Here is a 21952-nt window from a genome sequence, read left to right as displayed (position 1 = left end):
GCACACAAACAACTCATTTTCATACGCAGGCAGCGCAAGTCATGCATGCGCACACACACACAAAAACAGTATCCAATGGCACCAATTGATACTGGTGGCATTTACATAACCAGAGGGTTGCTCAGGCTTCCCCTGCCTCATTCTCTGTGCAGATCCATTTATTTAACCGCCCCCTGCCGCCTCCTCACGGTCTATGCCTTGTTTCTCCTCCCTACAGATACTGCTGTCAAACATATGGCAGATATTGGAGCAATACATGAAATAAAATATCGTTTTTAAACCAATCTCTCGCAGCATTTTGTCTTTGGCTAGGTGACCGAATCTGTCTTTGTGATTTCACTCATCGGCACATGCCCACACACCCACACGCACAAACACACACACTGTTTCTTATATTCAAGACATCTTAAAGCTGGATTTAAAGAGTATAATGACATTTTTTATTGTGCAATGAGTACAAAAAAAAACCCTCCCCTCAACAGTTACAATGGAACACAAAAACGCAAAAAGTGTTTCTTTTTTGGTGGGGAAATCTCAAGCTAGTGGTGAGACTGTAAGATTTCTGGAGTGGAGTCGTTTCAGTAAACTGGATATCTCCAACATAATTAGTACCTTTTCACCATGATTTCAGAATATTGTTTTGTTTTTCTGTTTTTTTTTGGGTTGTTTGTTTCAGGAATATATGTAATGCAACTAAATTACGCATTTGTGCTCACAAAAATAAACTACTTGTTTACTAATTTTTTTTCCCGCTATTAGAGTAACTATATCCTATCAACAGCACGCACACACACACACACACTCCGCTCACTCTCAGGTAACTACCATAAACTTTTTTGGTGACACCCTTTAGCACCAATGACAGTCACACACATAAACACACACACGCACATACATACACACACACACAGTCCAGTTTCCAGCCGAGAGGGCTACTCTAGATGACGCCGCCCATGAGAAGCTTCTCGGACGTCGGGTATGTACTGGGGTCCAGAGTCAGGTCGCAGCCGTTGCCGAGCTGCTTGTGGGCCAGGGGGGAGTCGGCAGCCGGCTGACACAGAAGGCACAGGCGCTGCACGAGACAAAAGATGAACACACACAAAACGTTCAAATTAGCACTCAGACACACACACACACGGGCATAAAATTAGCACTCAGACACACACACACAAACACGGGGGCATAAGTCTTGCAGGGCCAGAAGGGAATTACATGGTGAAAGTTGTCTGGAGACACCTCTTTGAAATAGCCGTCAACCAAGCATGTCAAATGTCAGTGCTGGCAAGGCTACGTTTACCAGTCTTTTCTCTCAGATCTAAGCTTGACCTCTACATATCTCTGCCATTCCACTTTCACAACATGGCTTTCAAGCACAAAATTGAGCTTGGTTTAGAAATGTTAAATGCCATTCATGCTGTAACTGCTCCAAATTCTACCATCCAATATTTCACCATGGTCGCACTACACAGGCATACACAAACACACGTACGAAATGATAACATGATATTGTAACAACTGGTGAGACAGAGTGATCTGTGAGAATGAGAGACAGAGTGAGACCCCTTGTATATACCTTGTATGTAATTGTTTATATCCGTTTGCTTATGCATACATTTGTCCCATAACATTTATGTAACAACTGCTTTGGTAATAACACATGTCCAACTATTTGTCATGCCAATAAAGCACCTTTTGAATTTGAGAGAGGGAGAGAGAGAGAGAGACAATGACTAGAGTGAAAGAGAAAGAGAGAGAGAAGGACTAGAGTGAAAGAGAAAGAGAGAGACAAGGACTAGAGTGAAAGAGAAAGAAATAGAGAGAGAGAGAGAGAGAGAGAGAGAGAGAGAGAGAGAGAGAGAGAGAGAGAGAGAGAGACTAACTGACCTGTTTTAAGCTGCCTGGTGTGTTGATAAGAGCATAGAGTGCCCAGAGTGGCAGCATGGACACTGAGGACAGCGTTAGGAGCCAGCCCAGTCCCGAGGCCCACGTAGGGGCCACCACGCCTTTGCCCAGATCCAGCGGGGCCCAGCGCACCAGAGAGAACATAAATGTTCCCTGAGCCACACACACGCACACACAAAATATTAGACAAACAATACACGCACACAAACACATGCACGCACGCACGCGCGCGCACACACACACACAAAATATTAGACAAACAATACACGCACACAAACGCATGCACGCATACACGCACACACACACACAGTACACAACATTAGACAAACGATATATAAAATATCATACAAGCTCCAGATCTATTTGACCCAAGTACTTATTAAAATGACAACATGGGCATGGCAATGTTAATGGTGTGCAAGAAAAACAGACACTTGTGCGTCTGACAGAGGCCTATCCATCTAAGAAGCAGTCTTTCATACTGTAAGAGGCAAAGGTTGATATGGTTTGATTATGTGGCTGAGGAAGGTCTACAGTAAGGACCGAAATGTATAAATTAAGTGATTTACTGCAAGAGAGAGATTGGGAGTCTCTAAGTTCCATAATCTTGTGTGGCAAGTGTGGATGGATGCTTCCCTTAGCATAGTGTTGGCGTGTGTTTTGTTAGCGTTCAGACAGGCCTTTGATCTATGAGACAGTCCTTTGGGTATTATGTGTGTGTGTGATGCAGACTTTGCCTTTTTCCCTACATGAGCTACTGCAACAGGTGCAAAGGTCAAAGTGGAGAGGTCATGGGGTCACTCACAATGCAGACGGTGGGGGTGAGGTACTTCCAGCACAGCCGGAAGGCGGGGGAGGGCGAGTAACCGATCATGCTCTTGATGTTCTCAGAGAAGCGATCTGGGCCTGCAACAGAGAAAGAGAAAGAGAAAGAAAGAGAAGGAGAGAGGAGTCTTTAGAGGGTTTCCTGTTGTTTATAGATCTGACAAATGTGTACTGGGCTTTGTAAAAGCAGTGTGATATACTTATAAAGCAATGACTTTTGAATTCCTGCAAGAACGACAAAATAAAGGAAAAATAAAAAAGGAACGTTTTTGAGTTTTGCTTCCACAAAATAATATTTTTTATAAAAACAACATCAGCAGCTGCCATTGTAAAGTGAAAGTGTGCAAACGGTTATCTCCTCCTCGGCCAGACAGACAGACAGCTAGCCCCATGGTACCAAAACAATAAAGAGCGGCTAAACGAGATTAGCCGTCTTGGCTAGTCCTCCTGAATGAAGCGCAGCGCCCGCCTTGCCGTGGGGCCTTGGAAACAGCTGGGGCTTGTGGGACTCGGCGAGTGAAAGACAGACTCCGGGGAGGAACACTGGGCGTACACGGAGAATGGGATGGGACGAGAGTTACGTAACGCAGTATCAGTGGGTTTGACCGAAACATCATCTCGAGCTCAGCCAGCAAATTATTTCTGGCTGGTGTCCTCAGCTGAACTGAGATATACGAGGGTGTGTGTGTGTGTTTGTGTGTGAGTGTTGGAATCTGTGTGTGTCGGCTGGAATCTGCACAGCATTGCTGTTGTCAAAATGAATGCCCAGGACAAATACACACACACACAAAGATATACAGACAAACACACACATACACACACAAACACAGACACACCGTCTCCCCAGCGGTGTGTTGGTCTGCCTGCCGTCTGGCTAAGAGGCTTACGTTCCTGTCTGAAGTGTTTCCTCAGAAGATCCCCCCCCCCCCCACAACCCTAAGCTCCGCTCTCCAGAAACAAACACCTGCAGAGTGATGAGAGAGCAAGAAAGTGCAGCGACAGACTCCGGGGAGCCGAGAGGAAACCGTGAGCAGTCAGGTAAGACTCCAAGAGGCGCGGTGAGCTTCTCAGCCCTTCTCGTGCTTATCCACCATAACTGACAGTGTGCTTGTCAGGTCTGTCGGTCTGTCTCTATCAGCATGTGTGTGTGTGTGTGTGTGTGTGTGTGTGTGTGGTAGAGTTAGGGTTGTGTAGTTCAGTGTTAAGAGCTTACCGTGCGATATGGTGTGGTAAGGAGAGGGTTGCGTGGGCATGGTGCAGTGGGATTTGCCAGCATTGAAAAAAAGGGCACCTTGTGAGGTCAGGTCAGTTTGTTTTGTGAGTTGAAGCTCTGAGTTTGAGTCAGTTAACAGAGTTTCAGAGGACAGGAAAGACAGAGTGAGTGCATTTGAGTGTGTTTGTCTGGGTTTGTGCGCATGTAACTGTGTGTGTGTGTGTGTGTGTGTGTGTGGGTGTGTGTGTGTGTTGTGTGTGCTGCCACTTGTGAAACTCTAATGAAGTGCTCTCTGCATTAGTTCCCCTTTGTGACTACTGAAATCACTATTGCAAAAATGTATTTTCTCATCCTATGTTCCAAACTGTAACTTCTTGCTAAACTAGAGTTCCTGTCGCTAAAAATATTGTATATTACTTTTCACTCTGAGGTGTTGAGCTTGTGAGGACAACTTGACAGTGTTGCATGGTCGGTGATGGATAGGACCGATCAGTGGTCTTTTTGTTTGGTTTTATTAAGACCGTGTTTTTTTTTTAAGTGCAGCTTTATAGCTGTTGGTGGCTGAGGTATTGAAAATGTCCCATGGGAGGAGCAACAGCAGAATTGATGTCACATTCAGTGTTTCCCCTACAATGTATTTAACAGCGGCGCAGCGCCGCCGCAGGATTTTCAGCGCCGCTGCAACATAATATCAAGAGATTCACTTAACACACTGTAAAAGCACAACGGCCAACGTCATCTCGAAATTGTTTTCTGAAAGTCATGAGTAAGTTAAGTGCATCAAATCCGCACTTAGCCTCTCATTATTCAGGACATATATGCGGCATGATGTGTCAGGTGATTACAAGCCCAAAGACAAGTCTGCAGCCCATATGGCTAGCCTACGTTCTGAACAGGTTACATTGTTTAGCTATCCGACTGATGGGGTCTTGCTCCGCCACAGTGTAGCCTATGGTGTCATCGTTCACTTGTAGGTTACACAATAAATAGCCTACTTATAGGCCTGGTGACAATAAAAAATGATATTAGTTATATTTCATCACGAAGCTGTTTGTATGACGTGAATTCGCTTGTAGCCTATGCCATATGTTAAGCTTGAGCAATTCCTCTGATCCAAAGCCTGCTTTGACACATTGACACTAATGTGAAACATGCATCCTCCTCTCCTAGCCTACATCAAATAAAAGAAACCAATTCATGATTACCGAAATGAATTTAACATGGGGGGAAAAAAGTTTGTTGCGATTTAGCCTACTGTTGTGATGCGGTTCTTTCTGCTGATTGGATTTACCCTCGTGTCGTCAACTCTGAGAACTCTTGCTCCGGCTGACAATTTTATCCAGAGAGCTGATTTCCCAAAGATGAGCCTCCATCAACATTCAACGACAAATTATTAAAACGTAAGTAATGCAATAGAGTAAACCAATGTGCTACAAGGTGTATGGTCTTAACGTTAATTGTAGCCTAGACTTGTAACGTTAGCGTAGGGCTATATGTAATGTTTGCATGGGAAAGCTAGGCGAACACAGTCTAGGCCTGTTTAAACTGTCTGATAGTTAAAGGAAATATGAGCATATGTTGGCATATACGTATAGCCTAAATTCTGTCCACTTAGCTATAATAGGCTATCACAAACAGACCTTTTCTACGTTTACGGCATTAGACATATAGGAGCCTACATTCTCTTATCAGAAAGACGTGTTCTCATAACTTCAGCGTTCTCTTGACGGTGAGACGAACGGTTGCACTTCAATCAAGTAGCCTAGGTCTTTTTCGAGTTAATTGTGAGTGAGTTGTATGGTAACTGTGGGAGTGATGTAGAAGAAAAGTGAGTATTTACTTTTTTATACGTGGGTTTGTTGTTTTGGGACTGAGAAATAGACTACAAGGAGAGCATCTGGCTACGTGCATGCGTGTCAGCATTAATGCCCCCCCCACAATTCAATTCAATTACCAAAGAGCCTTAGAGATGTTCTTTGAAAAGCCCAGAAAAATTAAGTGCTCGCAGATTGGGTGTGGCCTTTGCCATTAAGACAAATTTAAATAAATTGTAAATAATCTTTTTCCGGGTTGTGCCATTTCATTTTTCTTCTATCATTTTTAACCAATAATGTAAAAGAAAGCTGAAAATGTCCACAAAAGAAACACGAAGGTATGATATAAAAAAAAAAAAAAAAAAAAAAATGCGCAACAACCCCCCCCCCCCCCCCCGCCAAGTAATAACACCGCTGCTGGAAAAAATTCTAGGGGAAACACTGACATTCCTTATCATCAAAACGTGCCATGATTCAATATACTGTAAATATTTTCATTATGTTGCCTGTGCTGCAAGCCTACTGTAAGCATCATAGAAAAGCAATGTATTATGAACGAATGAATTGTGAACAAATACAGACTGTAAGAACAAACAGCTTAGATGTCATACTGTATGTTCTGTGATTGAGTGATGGGTGTGTTTGGTTAGACTGTAAGTGCAACGTTGATGTGACTGCAGCATGTGTGGTTCTACAGTGAAGAACTGGGAGGTGGGGGCCCCTACCGTAGACCCATCCCACGGCCACAGACTGGAAGATGGACAGTAACAGCAGGCTGGCTCCACTGCAGGAGAAGTGATCGTAGATCTGGAAAACATACAGCCCTCCCTAAAGAGAGAGAGAGAGAGAGAAATATAAAGGGAGAGAGTAAGATGGAGAGAGGGAGAGACAGGGAGAGAGAAAGAAAGAGAGAGAAATAGAAAAAGAGAGATAAAGGGAGAGAGAGAGCAAGAGGGGGAGAGAGAAAGGGGGGGTTAAAGCGAGAGAAAGAGTTATTTGATTAAATTAAAGACATGGAGAAGAAACTCTCCAGTATAAAAAAAACATTAAAGCAGTGTAATGGGAAAACTAGATGAGTGGGAAAACTAGATGAGAGAGAAATGGAAAGAGGGTCAGTGGGACCAGATGGCAGCTGATAACACACGCTAAGATACCTTTGATCATAACTAACTCCTCCTGTTCTTCATGTTTATATATTACTCAAAGAACGGCTGACTCAGCAGCATAGGCCTAGACGACTCACACTGGAGTTCATATATCTATATGCTGCACTCTGGGGCCAACATCAGCTTAGAGGCAAAGGACGGGTGATGTCACCACACACAGAGTGAAGTGAAAAAGGGAGAGATTTGTTCCATAAGTTATCAGCTACCAGCCTGTGTGTGTGTCTTGTGACTTACTATAGCTATGATCACTCATTTACTACATATCTGCTGCACTGGGGCCAACATCAGCTTCAGAGGCAAAGGACGGGTGATGTCAACACACAAAGGGTGGAGAGAAAGAGAGAGTGAAAGAGAAAGAGAGAGAGACCCAGAGAGAGAAAGATTTGTTGTATAAGTTATCAGCCAGTGTGTCTTGTGACTGACTATGTGTGTGTGATAGAAAGAGGGAGGGAGAGAAAGAGGGAGAGAGAGAGAGAGGCAGGCAACGGGTAGTGTCTCAGAGATGCAGAGAGAAGGAAGATAGGGAAAGACAAGAAACAGACTCAATGCCAACGTGAGCCCTGAGCACTAAGGACTAAAGACTTACAGACTTAATAGATAGATAGATAGATAGATAGATAGATAGATAGATAGATAGATAGATAGATACTTTATTGATCCCCAGGGGTGATCCCACAGAGTCTGTCTGTTGTGCAAGGCAGTGAGCGAAGTCTCCAACTGAAGAAGTCATTCATCCCCAGGGCCATTGAACTGTTCAATGCTTCACTTAAGGGAAGAGGAGAAATAGACTTCTCCGCATAGTCTGTCTGCCTCTTCACCACCTACTGTTAATTGATCTCAGGTGTGTGTGGAGTGAGTGTGTGAGGCCAAATGGGCTCAGATAGGTATAAATGGGTTTGTGATAGCACTTCATGAGGTTTCCTTGGTGACGTTTCATAACAAAGATGTTGCTGACACTTTCCGGTTTGGGAATTTTCATTTTAAGTTTGTTGCTTTTCACACGGCCAAGGCACAGGAGATGGCCACCTGATTCCACATTTTTTCAAACTCTTGTTTTACAAGCTGGCCATGTGTCGTGCAGTTGTTTACCTTTGTTATTTTTTTTGGATTTCCCTATGGTCTCTGTGGTAAACGTCACAACACTTTAAACTGTGGGTAATTTCCTTTGGTGAAGTCCGCACTGATGTGGGCTCGGTAAGTGTGTATTTAAACCCTCATGCCCTTTGAACTGTGACATTGGGACAGCCTGGGGAAGTGGCAGGAGACAAAGAAACATGAAGGAAAAAGGAGAGGAGTGAGAGTTGGAGGAGAAGAGGACAGGAGAGAGAGTGGAGGAGAAGAGGACAGGAGAGAGAGTGGAAGAACAGAGGAGGAAGAGAGTGGAGGAGAAGAGGACAGGAGAGAGAGTGATGGAGGAGAGGACAGGAGAGAGAGTAGAGGAGAAGAGGACAGGAGAGAGAGTAGAGGAGAAGAGGACAGGAGAGAGCGGAGGAGGAGAGGAGAGAGAGAGTGAAAGAGAGGACAGGAGTGACCGTGAAGGAGGAGAGTAGAGGAGAGTGAAAGAAGAGAGGAGAGGAGAGAGAGTGAAGGAGGAGAAGACAGGGGAGAGTGAAGGAGGAATGGACAGGAGAGAGAGTAAAGGCTTCTACATACCTGACGCACCCGACCGGTAGCGCGACAATGTGACGTCAAAATGATGTAGATCTCTCTGGCGCGCCAGGGTTTTGGCCGTGTAGCGCGAGGTAGCGCACCACTCATTTTTTTTCAGACGAGCGCGACAAGGCGGAAACAGGAAGATGGACTAGTTCGAGGGCAAGCGAGTTGCAGTGTTTTGTTACAGTCGTGAATTTTTAATAGTTTGCTGGATAAGTTAACAAAGTTACCAGTGAGAGTTGCAACACATGGAATTAAGAGGAAAGAATAGAAACGACTTATTTTCAAACAAAGGATATCTATTAAGGCCTGAACAAAATCTCTTTCCACTTCAGGAAATTACACAAACTCAGCCAGCTGCTAGCTAGCTAGCTAGCTAACTAAACTGTTTAAATTATTAAAATTTCCCTCGGGATGACTAAAGTACCTATCTATATATCCATCTATCTATCTATCTATCTACCTGTGCACACACCTTGGAAACTACATGATAATGATGATGGTAGTTGTGAATAGTAGCAACCAAAGTCTGAAGTACCATCACAGAGGCTAGCTACTGGTGTTTCTTACTGCAGCTTCTTCTGCTGTGTAAGTAGTTAATGTTAGTCTTTTCACAACAGCGACACCTCTGTTCAGGAGAATATTGCAACTAGTGTTGCGACCACCACGCGCGAGTATAAATGGTTACGGCGCTTCTGTGACGTCACATTGTCGCGCTACTGGTCGGGTGCGTCGAGTATGTGGGACGTTTAAAGGAGGAGAGAAGAGAGAGAGAGTGAAGGAGGAGAGGAGAGAAGAGAGAGAGTGAAGGAGGAGAGGAGAGGCTGATTTGAGTGTGAGGGTCAGTGGGGTCAAGAGAGGTGGGAGAGTGGAGAGAGGGGATGCTGCATTACCGGCGTGACCATCATCAGGCCGACCAGGAAGCAGATCACGCAGATGACGAGCAGCAACAGCTCACGGCGGTGGCCCCGACGCACCACCGTGGGGTACAGGTCTGACACCGACGTCATCAGCGCCTCCAGACTCACAAACTAACACGCACACACACAAAACAAAATGCAGACTATTAAAACGCAGGCAAAAACATCAATTGGACACAATGGCAAAGCCTGCATTGCTAGCAATTAACTGATAAAATGGCCAGCACACAAAAGCAAGGCTTTGTTTTAATATTGAGTGAGAGAGTGAGAGTGAGCGCAGCCAAAATCAGGTGATGGGGGGGGAAAAAGAGCTAAGCAATTTCAATTTGTACCACTATCCGTGCATTTTAGGTTTACAACAACAAAAAGTGAGCTAGAAACAGGCAGGCTAGTGGGTGTGTGGCCAATGAGGTATGTTTGAGTGTGTTTTGTATGATGTGCATATCTGTGTGTGTTAGTGTGTATGTGTATGTATGTAGGTTTAGGTTATGTATGTATGTATGTGTGTGTGTGTGTGTGTGTTTTGTGAGTATCTGTGTGTGTGTGTGTGTGTGTGTGTGTGTGTGTGTGTGTACTGTGGGTTTGTGTAGTGAATGTATGTATGGTATATAGGTTATATATTTACAGTGATGGGCAGTACTAGCTTAACTACATTTGTCAGTAGCTTGGCAGTAACGTCGCTATTTACAAAACCAAGTAACTTTTCAGTAGCTAAGCTCCTTTATTGAACAAGTAGCACAGTAGCGTCCTCGAAAGCTAATTTCTCCTGGACATTTCATGCATAACAGAGTTTCCCTACAGCCATCAAACACATAAATTAGGAAAACAGTATGTTTCTGTGTCGACGACAACACGCTGGGTACAAGCGCATGCGTAGGCCTACAGACTAATGTTCACGGTGACGACACACCATAGACAGTAATCGACACACACACACACACACACACACAGACACTGGAGGGAAAAGACAGAATGGCAGAGAGCCCAAGATCCGTTGATAAGCATGAACATGTTACACCGTGGCCATACCTTCAAAAGCAGGCCTACGTCACTTTAGTCGAGACAAGCAAAAACATTTTCTTACTTTATTTACTTTATTTATTTTATTTACAATTTCAAAAGGCATTCTTGCGTAACTAGAGCTATATGTGCTCTGATTTGTATTTATTTTTTGTGTATTTGGGCTATTGTTCAATTAATAAATCATATTTTAGCCTTTACAGGGCTTAAATTTCACTGCGGGATTGCGGGTATTGCGCATAATTTGTTCAAGTCCCGCAACTCTAGCCATCATAATGCGAGAAATTCCCGCATACACTTTTACAGCCTCTGATGACGTTAATATAATCATGAAGTGGCGTGAATGCGGTGCTATTGACCGGACGGATCAACTACCGAGTTGAATTGAACATAGCCTCATGCAGACGCAGACACACAGAGAGAGAGAGAGAGAGAGAGCGAGAGAGAGAGAGAGAGAGAGAGAGAGAGAGAGAGAGCGAGAGAGAGAGAGAGAGAGAGAGAGAGCGAGCGAGAGAGAGAGAGAGAACCACTTTGCGCTTACGCAAATAGGCTGCGCAACCATGGCAAACTTTTACATCTGGAAAGAGCTCCTTGGTAACTATCCTGCTAGCTCAGGTCACGTCAAACACTTGATCCCAGAAAGACTGTCTTCGACTTGTTCGTTTTTTTAACATTTATTGTATCTAATGACATAGAAAACATCATGATTTGCATCCACATATCCTTATGCACTATGCACAACTTTTATTCACTAGCGACTAGCCTAAAACCGTCAGGCTGAAGGGAGGCTAATTACTCTCACGTATTTTCTTAAAGTGACAGGCACTCAATTACACCTACTCATCACCAATGTGCACTCAATTAGACCTACACACCACATTAAAGATGTTATAGGTTAAATAAAGTGTTATAGGTTAAATGTCAAAATGAAGCATTCATATTACTAAATATGTTTAGCTACTAGTAATTACTAGTAAAATGCTATACATTAAAAAATACATTAACTAAATACACTCTATATGAATTTAAAAATATATGAAATAGAAACATATCACATAAGCCATCATTTTCAGTGTGTGTTTGTGTGTGTGTGGAGAGAGTCAAGCAGAATCTAGGATGTCCACTGTTGTGAATGATCCCACTACACTATATATTACTGATGGCGTCAGGGTGGTGGGGGCACCAAAATCAAACACTTTTTAAAAAAAGTATCGAAGAAGTATCGAAATCGCAATTCTTGACTTGGTATCAGAATTGACCCCCCCCCCCCCCTCCCCCCCACCAAATTGTGTAAATCCCCCCTACATGAATAACCTAAGGGGGGAATTCCCCCCCATTTTGAAAAATGACAGTTGTGTTGATCACTAAAATTACATTGACTTGGCATGTAGTTTGATTAACTGAAAGTAGCTACTAATGTAGCCTATCAAACTACTTTTGACAGTTAGTAAGTTAGCTTGCTACATTTCTATGGGTGGTAGCTTCTGTGTAGTGAAGCTGAATTTATTGTAGAGTAGCTGGTAGCTTAGCTCACTATACATATCAAGTAGCTTGCCCATCACTGTGTATTTATGTGTGTGTGTGCTTTGTGAGTACCTGTGTGTCTAGTCCCAGCATGATGATCATCAGGAAGAAGCAGACAGCCCACAGCTGAGGTACTGGCATCATAGCAACGGCCCGCGGAAATGCTATAAATGCCAGTCCCGGTCCTAATGCACATACACACACACACACAATCAGTGCACAAAACTTACCAACTTCACCTCATGCTAAATACTAGACTGCTCATAAGATGTCTATAGTTATTAACTTTCACTATGTGGGGATTGAGAGAAAGTGGAATAGAACATTATGTGGTTTAATATTCTGCATTATGTCCAATATTCCAATATGTGGTTTAATGTTTTGCATTATGTCCAATATTCCAATATGTGGTTTAATGTTCTGCATTTCTCATTAGTGGGTCACTTTACCAATTACCATCAGGAAAGAATTGATGTTCCAAACACAGTGTATGCCTGTGTAATCGTATGAAATGCCACCACACCACACGCCTCCTCCTCCAATACAAATGCATCCATCTGCAGACCTCAATCTATCTATCCATCCATTTGTTCGTTCATCCATCCATCCATCCATCCATCCTTCCATCCTCTTTCTTCAAATATCCATTCTCATTCCTACCTGACTGGGCCACCTGATCCATGCGGACGCCCTGCTCCTCTGCCATGAACCCCAGCACGGAGAAGATGGCGAAGCCAGCCAGGAAGCTGGTGGCACTGTTCAGCAGACACAACAGGAAGCAATCTCTGCCAAAACCAATCAGAATCAACCGACACTCATCAGCCAACCAGAATCCACGACTGAACAACGTAGGTGAGTGTGACGACACAATTAGGGAACCATGATCAATCACAGGACAAACAGGCATGGGCAAGCATGAATCAACAGCAGTTATGACAGCAGATAAGCTTGATAACACCAAGACTTATGCTGGAACTATGCTGCAACCTTTCTAGTCCTTTAAAATAATATGTTAGATAATAACACTGGAGTTTGGAATGTGACATGTAACAAACTGTATAGTATATATAGTAAGTAAGTAAGTATATATACTCTTTTGATCCCGTGAGGGAAATTTGGTCTCTGCCTCCAAAGCAGTTCAAACATGTGCCAAACAGAGGCCTTTTCATAGTCTCATGGGGCATATCCCAATCCGTGAATTAGTGAAACACACTCAGCACACAGTGAAAACACAGTGAGGTGAAGCACACACACTAATCCCGGTGCAGTGAGCTGCCTGCTACAACAGCGGCGCTCGGGGAGCAGTGAGGGGTTAGGTGTCTTGCTCAAGGGCACTTCAGCCGTGCCTACTGGTCGGGGTTCGAACTGGCAACCCTCCGGTTACAAGTCCGAAGCGCTATCCAGTAGGCCACGGCTGCCCCCAAATTGTTAAAAAGTTAAACAAAATAAATGCCACTTTTTACTCAGAGACAAATGTAGTCAAGGGAAACAAGGTTCACTCTCGCTCCCTGTCCCAATCTATAAAGGTGACCTATAAAGGTCACTCTCGGACTAGTAGGGGTGGAGGGTGGGGGGTAGGGGGGGGGGTCTCTAACCCGCCTTTGGGGAGAGAGCTTTTCTGCATTAGCCTGTTCACAGGTGGCACATGTGGTGCGTTTGGGCTCTGCTCCCATTCCTGACATTCTTTGGTCCAAAAACTGACGCAGTTTCTTCAAGCTACAAAATTATCCCAGAAATGTAAGCAGTAGTGTGTGTGTGTGTGTGTGTGTGTGTGTGTGCAGGGCAGGCACAGTAATGTCTGGAGCCATTCCATGGATTTGCCGGCTGAGGCGAACTATGGAGTCCTGTCAAAACCAAACGTTTGTATCAAGCAAAAATGCTCACGATTAATACCAAAAGCCATTAACTTGGATGCCAGCTGTGCCTCCCGGACTAATTAATTTGCCTTCGTTTAGCGGCATAATTTATACAGCAGGAATGAGGCCACGTGGTGCATGGTGGGTCAAAAAGAGCTTTTTGTGGGCTGGAAAGAGTTTAAAAGTCTCTAGAGAGATGTTCGCAAAGGCTGCAAAGCATTCAGTTCCAAATGAGATCCAATGCATAGTTCAGACACACTTTGTTGTTTAAGGAATGGTTTGTTTTTTTTAGAATGAAACTGTTGTAACAATCTTTATTGTTAAGTGTGTGCTCTTTCCTTTAAGCATGCGGTCAGAGCTTTCAGCATACTTAGTGTGAGTACATGACAGAGAGAGAGAGAGAGAGAGAGAGAGAGAGAGAGAGAGAGAGAGAGAGAGAGAGAGAGAGAGAGATGAACAGTAGACCACTGTGTGGAAGACAACTCTTACTTGTAGCAGTCATTGTTGTATCTGTTGTAACTACCCAGCGCAGTGAGGCTGCCCAGGCAGATGCCATAGGAAAAGAATATCTGAGTTCCAGCATCCATCCAGACCTACACGCACCCGTACACAGGCATATGTTACACACACACACACACACACACACACACACACACACACACACATACATACACACACACACACACACACACACACCATACAAACACTGACTCATATAACACAGCCATAAACACACTCACTATTCACATCACATATACACAGATCCATATTACACACGCACACGGTAAATCTGGGTTGTAGTGCACAGAGCTACTTTGGGAGCTAGGATATTTAATAGAATTCTGTCAGATATGTATATGTCTTTGTGTGTGTGTGTGTGTGTGTGTGTGTGTGTGTGTTTGTGTACATTTGCCTTCACCTTTATTGCCCCTCATGATGAAAAAAAGTTGCACGAAATAATTTACTGGCAATTCATCTTAATCTCACAATGACCACAAGGAGGAAAAAGCCAACACTGGCATATGTGTGTGTGTGTGTGTGTGTGTATAAGTATATATACTCTTTTGATCCCGTGAGGGAAATTTGGTCTCTGCATTTATCCCATTCCGTGAATTAGTGAAACACACACAGCACACAGTGAACACACAGTGAGGTAAAGCACACACTAATCCCGGCGCAGTGAGCTGCCTGCAACAACAGCGCCGCTCTGGGAGCAGTGAGGGGTTAGGTGCCTTGCTCAAGGGCACTTCAGCCGTTCCTACTGGTCGGGGTTCGAACCGGCAACCCTCCGGTTACAAGTCCGAAGCGCTAACCAGTAGGCCATGGCTGCCCCATGTGTGTGCTTGTGTGTGTGCTTGTGTGTGTGTGTGTGTATGTATATGTGTGTGTGTGTGTGTGTGTGTGTGTGTGAGAGAGAGAGTATGAAATAAGCTCAAGGTTACCTGGGGGTCAGCAAGCCGCGTGTGATTGGGTTTGAGGTAGTAGATGATTCCGGTCGAGGCCCCAGGGAGAGTGACCCCACGGGCCAGCAGGATAAACAGCATCACATACGGGAACGTAGCAGTCAGATACACCACCTGAAGGCACCCAAACACACACACACACACACACACACACACACACACACACGCACACCCACACAAAACACTTGAGATGACGAATATGAGGTGACAGGGCTGAATAAGGCTGCTGCCCCATGAGACTATGAAAAGGCCTCTGTTTGGCACATGTTTGAACTGCTTTGGAGGCTATTTCTGTCTCTAATTGATCTAACATGATTAGTCAAGCATTTAGTCAGCATGGAGGCTTAGTGTAAGAGAGTCTGATAATGTTCCGCATGTTAGACTGAGTTTCAGGTTTGTGAGCATTGTGTGTGTGTGTGTGTGTGTGTGTGTGTGTGTGTGTGTACTCAAGCAAGTAGGGGTATTTATACAGTACTTATGGAAGACGGTGTGTGTGTGTGTGTGTGTGTGTGTGTGTGTGTGTGTGTGTGTGTGTGTGTGTGTGTGTACTCACCTTGCCTGTGGATTTGACACCTTTCCACACACAGAAGTAGCAGACAACCCAGACTATCAGCAGACAGAGAGCCAGACGCCAGTTAACTGAACCCAGCTGATCAGGGCCGGGGGAGAGCTTCAGCACCTCTTCCCTACACACACACACACACACACACACACACGCGCACACACACAGACACGCAGACAGACACGCACACATGCACACACGCGCGCACATTCACACACGCACGCACACACACACACACACACACGCACACAGACACGCACACACACACATGCACACAATCAGAGCAAATCCTGATCTCATGCACATTTCACATACAAGCACAATCTTTCACTCTCAATTTCTCACTCCAGCTTGAAAACCCACAGTCACAGCCACAAACACAGACATATACAGAGAGAGAGAGAGAGAGAGAGAGAGAGAGAGAGAGAGAGAGAGAGAGAGAGACAGAGAGAAAGAGATAGAGAGAGAAAGAGATAGAGAGAGAAAGAAAGATAGACAGAGAGAAAGAGAGACAAAGAGAAAGAAAGAGAAAGAGAGCGCGTGAGAGAGAGAGAGAGAGAGATACACACTTACTCCCAAAACTCCATGACTGGAGATGTGGCGTTTTCCACCAAACTCCCATTGCCTGTGATGTTCTGTCTATCAAATTCCACACATGCCGCTGTTACATAAAAAAAACATTCAATCATCTAAATCACTGCATTATCAGTCATGTGACATAACATGAATCATCACTTTCTCACAAGCAAAACTTACAGTATAACTACACAATGGCACTACACTAAGTCATACACCCAATATGTGTAACATATAATTGGTGTGTTCAATAAAGGTGCAATCTGTAATTGTAATCTAATATACTTTTTTACAACAATGTTAGGCAAACAATACTGTGCTTCAGGAGAATGGAAGGGCAAATATCAACTACCTGAAGGCAGTATTGGTTCAAGAGCTGTTTGGCATGTTTCCCATAAATCTCTCCAGGGACCGCCCTTACAGTAGCACCTGGTTACACCTGCCTGCCTGTTAATGCCGGCGGATTGTTCACCTGATGGCTGCCAGGTGTGTTGCAGGAGGGAGGCTTACCTGTGTTCCAGGTGTTGTTGCAGTGGGACCAAGGCAGCACGCTCTGAAAGCTGGAGCACAGGTAGAAGAAAGCCCAGGCCAAGATGACGATGTAGTATACGCAACCGTGCAGAATCATGATCTGGCTGGCATAACCGAGACCTGAGGAAACAAGCACGCACGCACACAAGCGCACATACATACAAACACACACACAGACAGACAGACAGACAGACACAGATACACACACAGATACACACACACAGATAGATACACACACACAGACAGATACACACACACACACACAGTGCAGAATATTTGGGACTTAAGTCATTCAAAATAGTACACATGCCACGATAGAGACTATAAGACATTGGACTTATTCTATGGAATCACTATAAAGGAATACAAATCATCCCCCTCCTACCCCCTGGGAAGGTCTGACCACAACCTGGGTCACCTCATCCCTGCGCACAATTCTCCTTTAAACCCCAGTACATTCCAAGCTAACGGTCAGATTTTTGTTAACGACTGGCCTGTTGATAAGCGTCTGTAGTCCTGTGTGCACAATACCGTCAGTACAGACAGACCTCCGTCATCTTGTTTGCGCCGTTGGAGCCGTTGGCAAAAGAGTTGCTCGGATTGGCTATTTTGACTTGCCTACCAGTTGCCAAGAGGTGCAGTGTGTGTGTGGGAGTTACCTCCAAAGAGAGGGCATATACTCCTCCATGCACTGACTCCGCCCAGACAGGTGAACTGACCCAGTGATGTCTCCAGTAGGAACAATGGAACCCCACACAGTACCAGGAACAGCAGGTACGGCACGAAAAACACTCCTGTTCACAAAACACACACATACACACACACACACACACACTACTTAGATTAACATGTTTGTAATGAGTATTGTGTTAAATAGAGAATGGTCATTCACTATGCAAACACACTCACCCCCTCCATTCTTGTAGCAGAGATAAGGGAAGCGCCAGACGTTGCCCAGGCCAATGATCTGCCCTGCTACGGCCAACAGGAACTCGGCCTTACTGGCCCACTGCCCGCGCTCCAGCAGGGATGTCTTGTCCAAGCTCTTTCGCTCATCCAAAGGCTTTTCCGGCACGCCGTCTTTCTTGAGTACAACACCTTGATCCACTGCCATCACAGTAACTTACACACGCACACGCTCTTACTCACTCCACTCTCTCTGACACACACCCCTAAAAGAGATGAGAGGAGAGAGTGTGCTTTCAGATGTGCATTCACTTGCCTACACACCAACAAGACTGGAAATCTAGATAGCCTACACAGAATTAGCAGGTGCGTTACTTAAGAGTGGCATGTTCCGCTAGTTGTGCGTTTCGACACAGGAGTCGGGCGTGTGCCTGTGTTATCTGAGCTCACCAGGCAACGGTAGTTTTTTTTTGTGGCAGCCCGAGGGTGGAGAGATTAGCGTAACATACAAGCAAATCACCCCTGGACACAACCATGACGCATCTAGAATAAATATGGCAAAAGAAAATGTGTTATTATAGCCCAAACGCGTTCTTACAACCACTCCACAACAAAGGGTAGGCTACGTGATCCTTTCCCCCATGCCACCGGTCAGTCACAACTGCTCCCAGTTGTTCTCAGTTGCTCTAGCACTGTCATGTGATATTCCCCGCCCCCACGTGATTTGAGTGTGTTCGTGACGTAAACGTGAGCATGTCTTCTCACAGATGTATTATGACAATATGCTATAACTTAAAACATACCGGAATACATGGGGAACACCAATGAACAAACATGCGCCAAGGAGTAGGCAATAGCCAGAGTTCCTATGCAGCGCACCTTTTACGAAATGGACCCCTGATGCGCGTAAGGGGATGGGTAGCCAGAAGGCTTGTGTAACGATTACAGTTGGTTATAACACGAAGGACACCGCGTTTGACTGGTGAAGAGGAGAATGTCTTTCATCCAGCAGGTTGTTCTTATTCAGTCCGTCAACTGTGTTAAAAAATGAAATGCCATATAAAGACGGAGAAGTGATATAGGTTGCGATTAGAAATGGCATGCACGCACCTGAAAATATACATGAACATGAACTTAACTATTAATTCCGTTACCTACTAATGTTTTTGCCGGTGCCTCGTGGTATCCGTGTTCACATTGTTATTGTTATTGCCCCCGCCAACATACAATGCATAGTAGTCTCCGTGGTGAATTTGATAGTTTCATGAATTAAATTTCCTTAAAATGTAAAATGTATTCCCCTTCGTGGGTCGTTTCTGGTATAAACACGTTAATGACTGAACCAAACATTGCGCATGCGTTGAGTTTCACAACAGATATCTCTCCATCCCTGTAAAGAATGTTCGGATCACTTTTCTCTTGAAGAACTACCATTAGTGGTACTACTGAAGAAATGTGTAGATGTGCACATTTCCCTCGGGATGAATAAAGTATATATCTATATCTATCTCTATCTATCTATCTATCTATCTAATTGATCCTTCATTTATTCATTCCTGGGGTTTCAGAACTGGGGACCTAGCTGCTGCCTCCCCCCTGTAGAGTGCCCTCCTTGACCACATCCCTACTATCCTTCAAACAGGCCCTCAAAACTTACCTCTCAGAACTTGCTTTTCCCTGTTAAAAGATTTTTCCAGCTTTTCATTTTTTTCCCCTTTTCGGAGTGTCTATTCGTACCATTGGTACGAATAGCCTTGGCCACACAACTGGGCTATTCACACCCTGTTACATAACAACAAAAACATATTGCTCGCGTGCCCAAAAAACATGGCCGACATCCGTTTTTTCGTCAGCAGAAAGTGAAAAATTCTGAACGGTTTCAGCACTAATATCTGTTCAAATTAAAGTTGAGATGGAAAAGTTGTGTTTTATTTTCATAATCTTTGTTCAGTGAACACATACAACTGTCAGTTTGTTAGCTAAGAGAAATTTCGTGAATATGACGTTCAGGCCTATAAACTATACGTTTACCTGTCGAAGTAGATAGTGCAGTGGTCACAGGCAAGTGCTGGCACGCGTATGATGCATTTTGGCGGAGTGAGTGTGCATGTGTACCAACGTCTCTGGAGAGAAGGCTCGCAATTTGAATAAGAAATCGGTTCTCAAACGGAAGTTTTGATTGCAACAATTGGCTAGTTCATGCACCAGGGTGTAAATAGCATGCAGTACTATAAACACCTGGGTACAAATAGCATCCACTTCTAACTGTACATTGATGCAAACAGCATACCTTATTCAGAGTGATTACACAGCTGAGCTATTCACACTCTGTTATGTAACAACAAAAAAACATGTTGCTTGTTTTTAACATGTTGCTTGTTTAAATTTTTTTTTTTATTAGATTGTGTAATCAATATGCCAGATTAAATGCACAGGGGTGCAAATAGCATACACTGATATTTGTACCAGACAAGGTACTAATAGAACACATTGCTGTGTGCACCGGGGTATGAATAGCATACATTGATATTTGTACCAGACGGGGTACTAATAGGACACATTGCTGTGTGCACCAGGGTACGAATAGCACACATTGATATTTGTACCAGGCGGGGTACTAATAGGACACATTGCTGTGTGCACCGGGGTACGAATAGAATTCACTTCTTATTGCACCAAGGTACGAATAGCATACACTGCTAATTGTACCAGGGGTGCAAATAGCCTTACCCAAAATATTATTACATTGTGTGATCAATATGCCAGATTAAATGCACAGGGGTGCAAATAGCATACACTGATATTTGTACCAGACAAGGTACTAATAGAACACATTGCTGTGTGCACCGGGGTACGAATAGCATACATTGATATTTGTACCAGACGGGGTACTAATAGGACACATTGCTGTGTGTACCAGGGTACGAATAGCATACATTGATATTTGTACCAGACGGGGTACTAATAGGACACGTTGCTGTGTGCACCGGGGTACGAATAGAATTCACTTCTTATTGCACCAGGGTACGAATAGCATACACTGCTAATTGTACCAGGGGTGCAAATAGCCTTACCCTTTTTTTTTTCACTGCCCACCTCTCTAGCTAGCCTCTGCTTTGTCCATGCAACTGTGTGTTTTCTTTTCTCTGTTTATGTAACCTTGTCTATGTACCTTCTCTGTTTGTTTGTACCAATGTATAAAACTCTTGTTAATCGTCTTTGAGTATCTAGAAAAGCACTACAAAAATAAATGTATTATGAATTACTTCACGATGTAAATCATTAAAACTTAATTATTACACCTATGCAAATTTATTTTTACTATATTGATCAATCATAGTAATCCTGTTTGTTGGTGAATTGCTGATTGATTGGTAAGCCTACACACACACCCGCACACACGCACACACACACACATGAAAATTGATAGGATTTTATCAATGATGCCATTGTCGATTCTACGTATCAGTCTAATTCTTTATCAATTCTCTGTGTGGAAAAGGTACTTCTATTCATCATCTACACAGTTGTTATCTCTAAGTCTGAGTACAGTGTAAAAGGTAGAGCCTGACCGATATGGGATTTTAAAGACCAAAATTCACTTAAATATTTGAGGATTTTTAAAACTGATAGACGATAAATCAGCCGATATTCTTTTTTAACAAACACAAAAATGTGTTCTTATATTTAGCATATTGGAAAGCTCTGATCAAGGTGAGATACTGTGTTTAAATAGGCCTATCTATCTGATATCCTAATGAAAGGCTCTCCTACAATTAATTATATAATAATTCTTATTAATAATAACTTCAGGTCTCTCAGGCTTGAACCATGCTGCAACTGTGACCCAGCTAGAGAATAGAAGGGACGCCTACTTTTTCAGCTTGATGCAAACAGTTCTGTGCAGAAATACTGTACATCGAAAAGACCAGTTGATAGTCATAATTTGTGTTTAAAAGGGGAAGTGGAGCCTCAGTGTATACAAGTTGTGTCTAAAAGTGAGGACAAATTGGCCAAAATG

General features: G+C 43.8%; 1 protein-coding gene across 10 annotated transcripts in view; it reads right to left on the bottom strand.

Moving 5' to 3' along the window:
* Window positions 1–417: 417 nt before the first annotated feature.
* The window catches only part of LOC121697014 (sodium- and chloride-dependent GABA transporter 2-like), a 36706-nt gene continuing 15171 nt past the window's right edge, over window positions 418–21952 (bottom strand). For 3 of the 10 annotated variants that reach the window (XM_042078255.1, XM_042078256.1, XM_042078257.1), the window contains 14 exons: window positions 17935–18184; window positions 17685–17819; window positions 17005–17145; window positions 16492–16579; window positions 15910–16042; window positions 15336–15470; window positions 14383–14486; window positions 12698–12822; window positions 12110–12222; window positions 9467–9604; window positions 6480–6582; window positions 2708–2808; window positions 1885–2055; window positions 418–1072 (listed from right to left, as the gene is read on the bottom strand). In XM_042078255.1, the coding sequence (XP_041934189.1) occupies window positions 938–1072; window positions 1885–2055; window positions 2708–2808; window positions 6480–6582; window positions 9467–9604; window positions 12110–12222; window positions 12698–12822; window positions 14383–14486; window positions 15336–15470; window positions 15910–16042; window positions 16492–16579; window positions 17005–17145; window positions 17685–17819; window positions 17935–18139 (1827 nt within the window). In that variant the 5' untranslated portion in view covers window positions 18140–18184 and the 3' untranslated portion in view covers window positions 418–937. Of the gene's footprint in view, window positions 1073–1884; window positions 2056–2707; window positions 2809–6479; window positions 6583–9466; window positions 9605–12109; window positions 12223–12697; window positions 12823–14382; window positions 14487–15335; window positions 15471–15909; window positions 16043–16491; window positions 16580–17004; window positions 17146–17684; window positions 17820–17934; window positions 18198–18284; window positions 18331–18381; window positions 18510–18529; window positions 18614–19085; window positions 19260–21952 lie in introns of those variants that run through there. The other 7 variants (XM_042078247.1, XM_042078248.1, XM_042078249.1 and 4 more) reach the window with 7 other exon arrangements.

The sequence above is a fragment of the Alosa sapidissima genome, chromosome 22 (genome assembly GCF_018492685.1).
Source record: "Alosa sapidissima isolate fAloSap1 chromosome 22, fAloSap1.pri, whole genome shotgun sequence".
NCBI lineage: Eukaryota > Metazoa > Chordata > Actinopteri > Clupeiformes > Clupeidae > Alosa > Alosa sapidissima.
This window is presented reverse-complemented; position numbering and strand designations above follow the sequence as displayed.